The sequence below is a fragment of the Daktulosphaira vitifoliae genome, unplaced genomic scaffold, assembly GCF_025091365.1.
Source record: "Daktulosphaira vitifoliae isolate Bord-2020 unplaced genomic scaffold, ASM2509136v1 Scaffold_1, whole genome shotgun sequence".
NCBI classification, from domain to species: Eukaryota; Metazoa; Arthropoda; class Insecta; order Hemiptera; family Phylloxeridae; genus Daktulosphaira; species Daktulosphaira vitifoliae.
Window position 1 is genome coordinate 21,573,689 of NW_026099572.1, and position 12,632 is coordinate 21,586,320.

General features: G+C 25.1%; 2 protein-coding genes across 8 annotated transcripts in view; one reads left to right on the plus strand and one right to left on the minus strand.

Annotated features, from left to right (window-relative positions):
* LOC126894327 (uncharacterized) overlaps nucleotides 1-11,418 on the plus strand; it is a 36,005-nt gene extending 24,587 nt beyond the window's left edge. Inside the window, exons 7-10 of one of the 3 annotated variants that reach the window (XM_050665256.1) lie at nucleotides 2,397-2,702; nucleotides 10,866-10,907; nucleotides 10,987-11,105; nucleotides 11,202-11,418. Coding sequence is in view for 2 of the 3 variants with exons in the window: in XM_050665258.1 (XP_050521215.1) it covers nucleotides 8,411-9,260; nucleotides 10,866-10,907; nucleotides 10,987-11,051 (957 nt within the window). In the remaining variant the exon portion in view is untranslated. Of the gene's footprint in view, nucleotides 1-2,396; nucleotides 2,703-8,371; nucleotides 9,261-10,865; nucleotides 10,908-10,986; nucleotides 11,106-11,184 lie in introns of those variants that run through there. The other 2 variants (XM_050665258.1, XM_050665257.1) reach the window with 2 other exon arrangements.
* The window catches only part of LOC126894319 (glutamate receptor ionotropic, kainate 2-like), a 114,545-nt gene that overhangs the window by 17,916 nt on the left and 83,997 nt on the right, over nucleotides 1-12,632 (minus strand). For 4 of the 5 annotated variants that reach the window (XM_050665238.1, XM_050665239.1, XM_050665240.1 and 1 more), the window contains exons 5-11: nucleotides 4,708-4,761; nucleotides 4,483-4,647; nucleotides 3,617-3,769; nucleotides 3,309-3,512; nucleotides 3,038-3,241; nucleotides 2,870-2,974; nucleotides 2,403-2,648 (exon numbers count right to left, since the gene is read on the minus strand). In XM_050665238.1, the coding sequence (XP_050521195.1) occupies nucleotides 2,403-2,648; nucleotides 2,870-2,974; nucleotides 3,038-3,241; nucleotides 3,309-3,512; nucleotides 3,617-3,769; nucleotides 4,483-4,647; nucleotides 4,708-4,761 (1,131 nt within the window). Of the gene's footprint in view, nucleotides 1-2,402; nucleotides 2,649-2,869; nucleotides 2,975-3,037; nucleotides 3,242-3,308; nucleotides 3,513-3,616; nucleotides 3,770-4,482; nucleotides 4,648-4,707; nucleotides 4,762-4,868; nucleotides 4,939-12,632 lie in introns of those variants that run through there. The other variant, XM_050665242.1, reaches the window with a different exon arrangement.

Below are 12,632 nucleotides of genomic sequence, written 5' to 3' on the forward strand. Positions count from 1 at the left end.
AAATTGATCTACATTTGGATATATTTATATTCATATTATATAAATATATTCAAAAATTAAATTTTTTAATTTCAAGAATACTGTTTAGTTACCATCGTTCTATAAATAAACTATGGTATACCATCCATATCAGATAATAGTATTAAAATAAAAAATATATTGATAATAGCTACATCTCTTAATGATAATCAAATATTTTCAAATTACTTTTTTATTAAAAACAAATAAGTTTTTTTTTGTTACGAGACTATCATTATGTATTGGTTATATTAAATGGATGAAATTATTTATTAAATAATAGTATTATAATTACAATGTTTTGGTTTTAAATAATAAAAATGAAATTATAATTATTGTTTATATTTTTTTATTGGTTTATCATAACTGAAAATTATTTTTCTTCTGTATTAAAATAAAATTTTATAGTAAAATAATCTAATAAAATTTAAACTTTTACAGAATAAAGCATCATCACTTTCATCATTCATCTAATAAAGATTTTTTTTGATGGGGCCTAATTTATTTTATTTTACTTTCCAGATTTAATTTCTACAAGGTGTTGCTTTATATCTTCTAATTCTAAAATTTCTTTCTCTAATTCTCCCCATACATTACTTTGTTCGTGTTTTGTTAAATATAGGAATAACAATAATGTCATAATAAAAAGTTTAATATAAAAATAAAATTTTGTACCATTAAATATAATTTTTCGTCTTATCTTAATTCTATATTTCATAATATATTTTAATACAAAAAATATCAATAAGATTATCACGTACTGTTTTTTGCCTAATATACAAATTACATATATTTTATAACAAAATGACCCAAATTCGAATAGATTTTTTATTAACTGTTTTTTTTTATTATTGTGATGTTAAAAAATAATCGATATTGTGGGAAAAATGAAAAAAGTCGGTGTTATCGATATTCTTTACGAACCTTATTAGTTTTGTAATGATGATGATGAAAACATCATTATCGAAATACACATATCTAATTTTTTTAAGTGTCTTGCAGTATTGAGTTAATTTTTTTTATTTATAAATTTAATTTAAAAAGTAATTAAAATTGAAATTGTTAATTGTTGTAACAAATGTAAGATTCCTTTAAACTATAATGAGCTAAAACTCCCTTTTTGTTATTTTCTTTGAGGTAGTTTTATTCATTCATTATAATTTTATGGAAAATTTATATATTTAAAATTTTATACTTTTTTTATTATATTACTATTTTTTAAACATATAGTCTGTTTAAAAAGGACTGCCATTTTTGTTGTAAAATAAAAATTTGGTTGTTTTCTAAAAGAAATATTATTCAAGTGAAAAATTTTACTTATTTTAAAAATTATTTATCAATCGTTCGAATTTATGATTAAATTTTTGTCATTAAAAAAAATTATATTTATTAAAATGAAAACTAATTATTTCATAACTAACTTTTTCCGTACACAATTCTAATAAAAATTGATGTTGTATCTATTTAGAATAAATATCATATTTTGGAAATACATATATATATATATATAATTATATTTTATAATAATTTTTAAAAATTAATCACGTGTTGATTTATTTTCCTAACTTAAAATTAAAATTCCTCTGTTTGATGTTTATAATGTCAGTCATGTTTGTAATCATTGTTTAAACAAAATGTTTGTACGGAAAAAAATGATTTACTCTGATTATTGTCAAGTTCTCTAGATGAGATCAAAGAAGGATTATCCATTGTGAAATATTTCAATTCTTTTTACTTGGAAAATTCGTCAAAAAGAGTCAAACGGCAGTTCTTTGTTTAAATTTCTTTCAGATAATTTAGATAAGCCGGTAAGAATAATTTTGAAAATCGATATTTCAAAATTTGATATAATACAGATTAAGCTGTCCTTAAATAGATAAGTTTAGCCTTATAAAATAACATCTCAATGGAATAAAAATCAATAATATCGGAAATAAAGAAATTTATGTTTAAATTTTTTGTAGTATAATGTTATATGATACTTAGTTGGTGCAGTATAACATTTCTTTGCATTGTTATCATTGTGGCATTATTAAAATAAATTTTATATATTAGATTTAGTACGTTTTTCACAAGTACCATTGATCTGTACACTTTATAGTCGGACTTTGGCGTGTGTGGATATAGATTTTTAATTCTTTTATACTAAGTTGTATGTTAAATAATTCATTCTATTAGACTTTCTGGAATTCATTTTCTGAGTCTAATATCAATTCGTATATTTACGCGTTATTAACGTGCTAACATAAATAATATTTATTACATAAATTTAACATATTAGTAGTATCATACTACTCTAATTTTATGTATAGTCCTAATAATTATTAATCCTAACAAATTGAAATTAGTTTGGTGATATTAATTTATCTATTTTTTAGTCTTACCTTAGGCATGATTCCAGTATCTTTTCTCAACGAAACGCCTGCAACGAACCAAAAACAATTTGAAAGGGTAAAGCGTTTCTCCTGATGTATTTCCTCGGAATGAGGTCGCCATTCATATGGTGAAAATCTTGCCAAAAAGAACATTGATAAACTGACTACCAAGTATGCTAGGACCATAAAACCCCAAACACTATTTGCCAGAGGATTTAAAAAAGCAAACAGTTTAGACGGTTCATTGGTTGGGATCTGAGAAAATAATAAAATTGTACTCGGATGTATTTTTGGGTCTTTAACTAAAAGGTAAGTAAAAATAATAATTTTTAAGACTAGCAAAAGATTTAAATTAAGGTTTATAACCTTAGTAATAAATGAATATGATCATTTAATAAAATTTAATTAAATTCTATGAAAAATATAGTTTAGGAAGAAATATCTTTATCAAAGTTTTGTAGGAATATGGTATATACCTTAAATAAAATACCAATTCCTGTATTCATAAATGGTTTAGTGAAATCTACAACACTTTCTCGAGCATAGTTGATTGTCATCGATGCCAACGCTAAATCAGCTTTCTATAATTAATGTAAGCAAATTAATCTGATTAAATTAAATTCATTATAAAATATTTATAATACCTTGTCTATAAGCTCCCGCACTATGCCATTCCACTGTTTAGTCGTGGGATCGTATGCACCATATTTATTATCAGGAACTAATGTAATAGCGTATTGAAATCCAACTTGAGAAGCAATTCTCTGAAGCAAATCTATACAAAAACCCTCGTATTTTGAATTTCCTGTCAAGTTTTTATCTTCTTTGATCATTACATATGGTTTTTCCTGTGCGTTATTAATAAAACAATGATTTTCGTATGATACTAACAGAATAGCAACTAGCATAACTTACTATACGAGTAACAACGATGAGTGTCACATTTGAACTTTGTTGACCGTAAAATACGGAATGTTTTGTGATGTTAATACCAGTCGAAGGAGTCCAAAAGCCTACTTTCTTAATCTTTTCTTGGTGAAGTTTCAGTAGATCTAGTTTTATGTTAGATCGTTTACCTTCTTCAAAATGTATTCTGCCCGTTAATCCTTCAATCGCTACCTGTTAAAAGAATAACAATATATTTACGTGTATTTGATTTTGACTTCTTAAAAATAAATTAAAATCAAATACATGTGCATATAGCTATTAATTTTAGCATTTACCGCATTTAGCTTGTCGTAGAGAAAAGTTCCATTAGTCCAACGATTCGCTGATTTACATGAGATATTTTCCAATTGAAAATGACCTATTGAATCTATTGATCCTATACTATGGGCAAATACATTAACTGCATCGTACATTAAAGCGGGTTCAGCCTAAAATAATCAGGTATCATAATTAAATTGCTAATAAAAAAAAATGAAAGTGACAAAATTTTGTTCTATTCTTAATTTTAAATATATTTTAAGTATATAGTATAGATAATATATCGTTGACCTCTAGATTTCTTCTTTTAATAATAATTTTGTGAATTTTTTTTTATTATTTATTTAAGTAGTATTTACCTCTCGAATTTTAAATAGTATTCATGTCAAATGGTAACATACATATTTAATTAGTTTATAAAATATAAAATGATCTAAATGAAAAAATGACTGGTCGATAAAAATTGTCGAGTAATATTTTGTACCTGCGTGAGTAACGCGACAGAGAAGTACATAATGATAACCCATACTTTACCCCCAGAAAATATTAATAACATCAGAAATACTAGTTCAAAAAGTTGTTATCGACTAGTTTTTTACTTAATTACATCATTTTCTACTATATGAACTAATTAAATATGTATGTTACCATTTAAAAAAATAAAGTGTATACCTTTATAAAATATAAAGGATAGACTAAAAAATATTGAACTACTTTTAAATTGAGTAATAAATATTATAAAATAAAATTAACAATTTTTTTTTTTTATTATTATATTGTTTTTTAGAAATTTAGTGGTCAATGGTAAATTAACCAACCTGTACATTTTATAAACATATTTTAAATTTATCAAAAAAAAAAAAAAATGTATTTATTTATTTACTTGTATAACACCATTTTTATGTAATATGTTTTGGCCAATTTTCTGAAACTTTTCCATCTCACGTAGTATAATGGCGACTTTTTGGTTTTCATCGTCTACTATGCGATATGAAGTTATGTTCACCAAGTTATATTTAAAATCCTCTAAATCAAATGTTTCAAGGTCCTATGACAAAATATTTTTAATAAAATAATATTAGATAATTTAATTTTTTTGCATACTTACAAATGTAGTAAAAAGAAAATGGTATCGATAATCATTCATTTGAAGTTGAAGAATCTGAAAATAATAATTTAAAATACAAATTTATTTCATAAATAATAAATATTTTATATAAAAAAAATATTAACTTTAGTACTAATTTTCGTACAAATATTTCATATTACTTCAATATACATTGACGTATTAAAGTAACTGGATGCCATAAAAATTACGTGTTATAATAATAACTTTAATAATGTCTTATTGAAAAGTAAAATAAGATTTAATTTTATAATAATATTTCTATTTAAATTTGATATGAATTTGCTTGATGTATATTATTATAGTATCAAAAAGAAAGTACAATAAAAACGCGTATACGTATTTCGGGAACAATGTTTTAAGTTAAATATATTTAATATTTATTGATTTTAAATTATTTTATTTAATTTTATACTTATATAGTTGCAATTTTTTTAAGTATAGCATATCATCTGTGAGAAACAACTTTTACCCCTATTTTGTAATGCTAATTCGTTATTTTATAAGATAAGTATCGCGTCTATCATGAATACTTAACCTTGTAATAAATTACTAAATTTCATTACGAGTTAAAACAACTATTATTATAAAAACATGTAATTAATATTAATTAGTCGAATTTCTTGGAATGTTATAAAATATAGAGTAGTTTGTACAAAATTAAGTCCTATCATATAAAACTTTTTTATAATGATATATTTTTTTATGTGAATGTAAATTTTTACGACTAAACCATTCTTGAAGTACTACTTATTTATTTAATTCATTCTATAATACGTAGATTAACGAAGAGAAGTTTATTGTGACAAGTAAGAAAATTTTCTTTTTATCATCTTAACTAAATGGGCTTTTTTTATGATTTTTCATTGTAAGTAAATTAAGTTCTATCAAGTGATAATTTGTGCTGTATAGATAGCATCCGGATGGGGTGAAAAGGCATACTGAGATTTATAGTTAAAAATCCTAATCGCGAAAAATCCAGAGATTCTCAATAATCTTTCATTTCCTACTATCCTCAAAAAGTTCCTTTCTAAGAATTATAATAAGATGTAAATGAAGTCTATTAAATTCGGTCACTAAATTAATTTGGTTACACACGTAACCAAATTTGTAACCGTTACAAGTGTTCATTAAAATAATTGTACATGGAACGAGCATTTAAACATGCTTACATTGATCACATTGCTTACGTGATTCCCAAAGTAACGTTACATTAAATTTAGCTACAGAGAAGGCATTCTCTGGTCTGGGTGTTGTCATCAAATATAGTTACAAACTTCTGATTAAATTTATTACCTTTCAATAAACTTATACTTTTTATATTTAATTAATTGTCACTATTACTAAAATAATGATGTATAAAAAATAAAGGAATCATTAAGATTAGTACTTTACGTTATTATTCATTCTATTATATTGTAGTTACTATACCTATCCATGGACATATAAAAAAAATATTGTATGTAGTTTTTATATATAAAAAAGAATAATTAAGCTTGTCAAATTTTTTTTATAAACTTATCTCCAATATAGAGTTTATCAGTATTTAAGCGTAATTAAAAATAAAATTATCATATAGTCATTTTATGTATCTATTTAGATACATTGTGGTTTTTTATTTTTCAATTAAAATTTATTACCAATTTTTAATAAATGTGGACCATAACAATAGAATTATAAGCGCAATCTATTGTGAATATTATTGTACGTTCAATAAAGATATTGTTAAATAAATCATAGTTTTTTGTTAATTTAACTATAATTTTGTTAAAAAAAATTTTAAAATTGATAAATTGAGATTTTTTTTTAAATTAAGAAAAAAAACCCAGCACGGTAGTGTTGCGGCACAGTGGGGACGTGGCATAGTTGGGTCCAGTGTAGATATAATCTGACAGTGATTAAAATCACTATAGTTAAAAGCGCTACAGATTCTTAAATCTAAATATAATTTAAATCTACAGATTTGCATAGAAAATCTGTAGATAATGTTTAATTTTAAAAAATTGGTGGATTATTTCAAAAGCAATATGATCTACGATTTCCTTATTTATGTCCTGATTACAAGTTTTATGATTTATAAGTACAATATATGAATAAATATTTATTATAGAAATTAATTAAATATAGTATGAAATTGATATTTAATAATTTAGTATTGTAATTTTCACGGAGAAATTATATAGTAGTTATTACTTTTATGGCAAACGTATAAAAAAGTTGAAGGTCTTGAAACTATATAAAAAAAATTCAAATTAAATATAAAGAAAATAAAATACAATACACATATTATTAATTTAAAGGTGCAGTATAAAATAGAAATGAAAATATTAATAATAGCGATTATACTATTATAGCAACCGGTAACGACCAGACTACACGTAGTTAATTCTAAAAATAAATTACTCTAAATAGAAATATACTTATATTTTACCGCATGAACGACATTGCCGGTCGCTCGACACACTGCTCGTGTGTACATACGTACCTGCATTTCTGAGGGAAACTACTTTATTGTTCGCACATGGCAAATGTATTATAACTATTTTACCATTGAATATTTGCATTTTTAATAAAAATGTTGAACTAAGACTATACTATTAATTTTCTTCTTTTAATTAATTTTAGTAGGGGTGCCATCGTCTTGTCTTCCAAACCACGACCCACCGCTGATCATATTGATTTACTTATAACATTTAACTGCTGTATTTTGGAATTATATATATTTTTAATAAAATATGAATAAAGCTTACTTTTAATACAACGAAAAATCCATACAAATTAATAAAGATAATTAGGTAAATAAATTTAATTAAGTAATTATTGTTTAAGCATATCAATGGTTATCTAGAATTATAATGAACGCTGCCATCATACCGTCGAACAATAACTCTTAATGATTATTTTTCTGTGTGTGGTGTTACAATTTTACTCAAACTTTATACACAATTTTCTAATACTTTTGTGAATTTTTAATAGTATTAAAATAAGTTTTAGCCATATTTTATCAAAAATATATCCAATTCCAAATTACAACAGTTGAATGTTTTCACTAAATCATTTTAAATCAAACTTGAAAAATTTTAAAATTCTAGTATTTCGAAAGTTATTAATAATTTAAAGTAATAATTGGGGTTTAAGAGTAGTTTTTATAACTAGACATTTCCCTGTCGTACTCTTTCTCTCACCTAAATATAAATATGTCAATAACATCCGAAATACTGGTCCTAAAGATGTTATCAACTAGACATTTTCTTATTTAGATCATTATTTATTAAATAAATTAGTTAATTATTCATGTTGTTAAAGATGACCATAAAAAAAAAACTTAACGATTGAAAAATTAATAGAATTTAGAACTAAAATAAATAAAAAAATAAATTATTAATATTATTTTTTGATTAATTAAGTAATTTATAATGAGTGAATCAATCTATATATGAAAAAATAACTAAATTAACTAATTTTATTATATAAAAATAATAAAAAAAAAAATCACAAAAATAGTGTAGATTTACTTTATAAAATATTAGTACTAATATTGGTATATTTATGCGTCAGTATTTTGATCTAATTTTAATTTTAAAAACACATTTATAGAAGCTCTGTTCATTTAATTAAAAATATATTTATTATTTTTTTACACGTTTTCAACGGATACAGTTAGAAATTCGTATTAGAATTAAAAATGTTCTTTTTAAAGCTGACTGAAATTAGTTTAATATTTTTAGCAGGATTTTTTACATTATCTACTGCCATTCCTAAATCTATCATTATCCTTGAAATATTGTTTTCGAATAGTGGATGGAAAGAATTGAATGATTTACATAAAGTTTCATGGAAGGGAAGAATATACACGTTATCGGAGTCCATTGAACCTAATAATAACATCAATTTTACCGGTGGGAGAATACGTGGTGCTGCTTTAATACTCGGTTGTACATTCGCAAGGGACTTAAAGAAATTGTTTTTAATGATAAATTATTATCAATTCTATTGTTTTCAATCATATGGTAACACAAATATCTATAATTGTACTGTTGAGTTATTGAAAATAATAAAAAAAATATCTTTATTGGCAACAATAATGAAGGAATCATTGATGGCATTGGATGCTCTACATCCTAAAGCATGGTCTGATTATTCTACCTATACCTTTTATTATCATTTATCACTTTTACAAAGGGTTCCAAAGAAATTTGTAAGTGAACCTCCGTTGATAAATGATTCATTGACCTGTTTGAATATATTAAACTTTATTATAGATGATTTTGAATCAATGGAAAAAGATATTAATAATGACATTAAACATTGCCATTATGTATGTGATAATTTAAATTCAATAAAAGAAGAGTTTAACGATTATGTTAAAACAAATCTTAATTATGCAGATTCGTCAAAATTATTAAATTACGTGAAAGAAAAATTCGACAATGAAATAAATAATATTGTTTTAAAAAAGCACCACAATTTAGGGTTCTTTTATAACCCACAAATTAATATGATTGATTTACTAGTACCTGATGAATTAAAGACAAGTATGAGTTATTTTAATCATTTTTAAAACTATACGTTAAAATTTACATCTTTCCTAATTGATTTGTTCTTTTTATCCCGAATGATAATTACTCCAACACATGGTGCTGTGTTTATATGTAAAATATATTATTATAACTTTTTTTTTTCAAGACTTTATTTTCAGTCTTATTTTCTTAATTTATGTAAAGTTATAATACTGCACGTTTTTTTTACTCATTATAAAGACTTTTTTTTTTCATCCTCGCCTTAATGCCAACTACTCAGGGTTGGCCACCCTTATCCTAAACTTCTACTGAACACGATCTCCCACATCATCTACGCTCACATCAGCTGTCCTCATATCGTATTCAATAGCATCCCTCCATCTTTTTTTTGGTCTTCCTATACCTCTTCTTCCTTCAAAATTCATTTCTATAACTGTTCTTACAGCTTTCGATTTTTCTCTCTTTATAACATGACCAAACCATCTAAGTCTATTTTCTCTCATCTTATCCACGATTGACGCTACACCTATACTCCCTCTTATATGCTCGTTCCTTATTCTATCTTCTCTAGTCACTCCAGTCATCCATCTAAGCATTCTCATCTCTGCTACACTCATTCTTTGCTCTACTGTCTTATCAACCGCTCAACACTCTGAACCATACATCATAGCTGGTCTTATTACAGTCTTGTAGAATTTACCTTTCAGCCTTATTGGAATTCTTTTATTGCATAAGACGCCAGACGCTTCTCTCCACTTCAACCACCCTCACTTAATTCTGTGTCTCACATCCTCGTCAATACCATCGCTCTTTTGTACATCTGACCCTAAATACTTAAAACTTCCCACCACTCCAATCACACCTCGCCTATTGTCACTGATCTCCTCATATCACTTACCTAGTGTTCTCCTTTGTCAAACTCGTACTCTATATACTCTGTCTTACTTTTACTTATTTTTAAACCCTTTTCTTCAAGAACTGATCTCCACACCTTTAGCCCTTGATTAATTTCCTCTCTATTTTCTCCTATTAACACTATATCGTCAGCAAACAACATGCACCACGGCACCTCTCCTTGTATTTCTCTAGTAATTTCATCTATCACTATAGAGAATAAGTAAGGGCTTAAAGCAGAACCATGGTGCACCCCTACTCTTACCCGAAAACCTTCTGTCATTGCTCCTACGCTTTTTATCCTGGTACAAGTACCATCATACATATCTTTTATTATATTAAAATATAATATAATACATAAGATTTATAATACATTATAAATGTAAATTCTATTAATAACTGGAAAGAAATTAATTAAGCTGTATAACTATTTTGATACATCGATTAATATATTTTCTCTTATTTCATTTAAGTTTAAAAGGGTTCGCCTCTTCTTAGCAAACTATTATTAAACCAAATGATACTACAATATAGTTAGATAAGTTAAGAGTTAATTAAGTCAAATCAAATTTTGAATCCCATTTTTTACATAATAATGCAACACATTTTTTTTTTGACACTATTAAAATATAAAAAAAAATATTTTTTTTATATAAATTATTAAAAATAATATACAATACAAATTTAACTATATGTTTTTGTATATGATTGTTCATTTCTGTTTAGATTCTAAAAAGAAATCAAGTAAATTATCACTTAGGAATGAAGGTAAAATTTTCTAATTATATAAAAGACTGGTATATAATTTTAATTTTAGTATTAAAATGTAATGTTATTTTTTGTTTAGCGATGAAAAACAATAAAAAATCTAGCGCCGAAATAGCAGATCTATTAGATCTTCTTGATCTATGAATCTAAGAAGAATAACATGATCAGTCTCCAACTTTATTTCAGAATATAGCTGTAGTTAGTGTCACGTTAAGTTTGAATTCCGTATTTTTTAAAATATTTATTAAGTCATTATTATTTGTTTTTTTACCATCAGTCTTCTTTTTATTCCAGGATTGAAAAAGAATAATTTATCTGAATATATGTCGGAGGACACACACCCAAAAGAAACTAAAGTCCTAATATAGTAGATTTTTTTGAATTTTATTTCGCTAAAAGTATTTAAGTTTGAAAATAGATAAAATTATTAATTTTAAATTCAGAAAGTTAATTCGCAAGAATTAATGTGTTATATAATTTGAAATTGAATAAATCCTTAACTTTTCGACAACTAGACGAGTTATTTTATAAGCCGCTTCATATTAGTGTTTTAAAACGTCAACTTATTAAAATAATATCAAAGCTTATAAATAATTAATGAATATATATAATTCTAATGACATAAAATACAGAAAAAAAATACAAATATTTATGGTCCAAGTGAATAGGAATTTAAAAGTATTCTATTAAATTTAACACTCATATAGTATTATTTTAAACTTATAATTGTGTAGTGGACGTACAACTACAGGATTAGTAGTTTTGGGTAAAAATCATTGTAAAGTTACAAAATGAAATCTAACGACACGTTGTTCGTATATTGGCCTTTGAGTATTATTTCGATAATACGGGAAACGATCGCTGATAATTTTGTATATATCTGACAGCGGCAGCATTTTTTCCGGTGCGCTCCAAATAGCCATTGCCGTTAGGGATATGTAACTGTACGATGGCTTCTGGTCGCCATAAGACTCTCTAAAAAGTCTCGGCATAATCTCTCACGTCACCATCCTTTTTTATCGGCCGACAACGCGCACCTCGCACCTTTGCTCGACAATAGTACAGGTCCGCAATTGTTATTTGCACGTGCAAATACGAGACTGTGACGATACTTAAACAGCGTTTGTTTTCAGATTACACGACTCTGTAAGATTGAGACGCCAATCGCATTATGACTCAATAGCAGTTTTGGTTCGCCATATGCGAAAAACTATAACACGCCGATATGATTGTTATCCGAGACCAAAATATACTTTTCTAAACCCATTTTTGGAACGATTTCAAATCTGCAATTAGAGTTTCACATATGGCCTAAATAATGACAAAGTCCTTCTAATTAACATAAAAAATATTTATGTTTGATTATTACGTTACGTATGAATAATCAATAAATATATTTATTTAAGAATTAGTTGAAAAAGTTCTACTTTCTATACGCATTTTTAAGTTTTGAACCATCTTTGTATAAAGGGAAATGGTCCGATTTAAAAAAAAAAGTATGTCGAGTGAAAGAAGTATATAAATAGTATTTATCATTAAAAAATTGTATTGATCCATACATTTTTCAAAAAGTTATAGAAATATAAAGTTAAAAATGTAAAATATAAAATCTAGAATTTTAACACAAAAATAGAATACGGTTGCTATTTTCACCGAAAAAACAAAAGAAAGTCCGAAATTTTTTTTTTTCATTTTAAAGTATATTAAATTAGCTTTAATTAATAT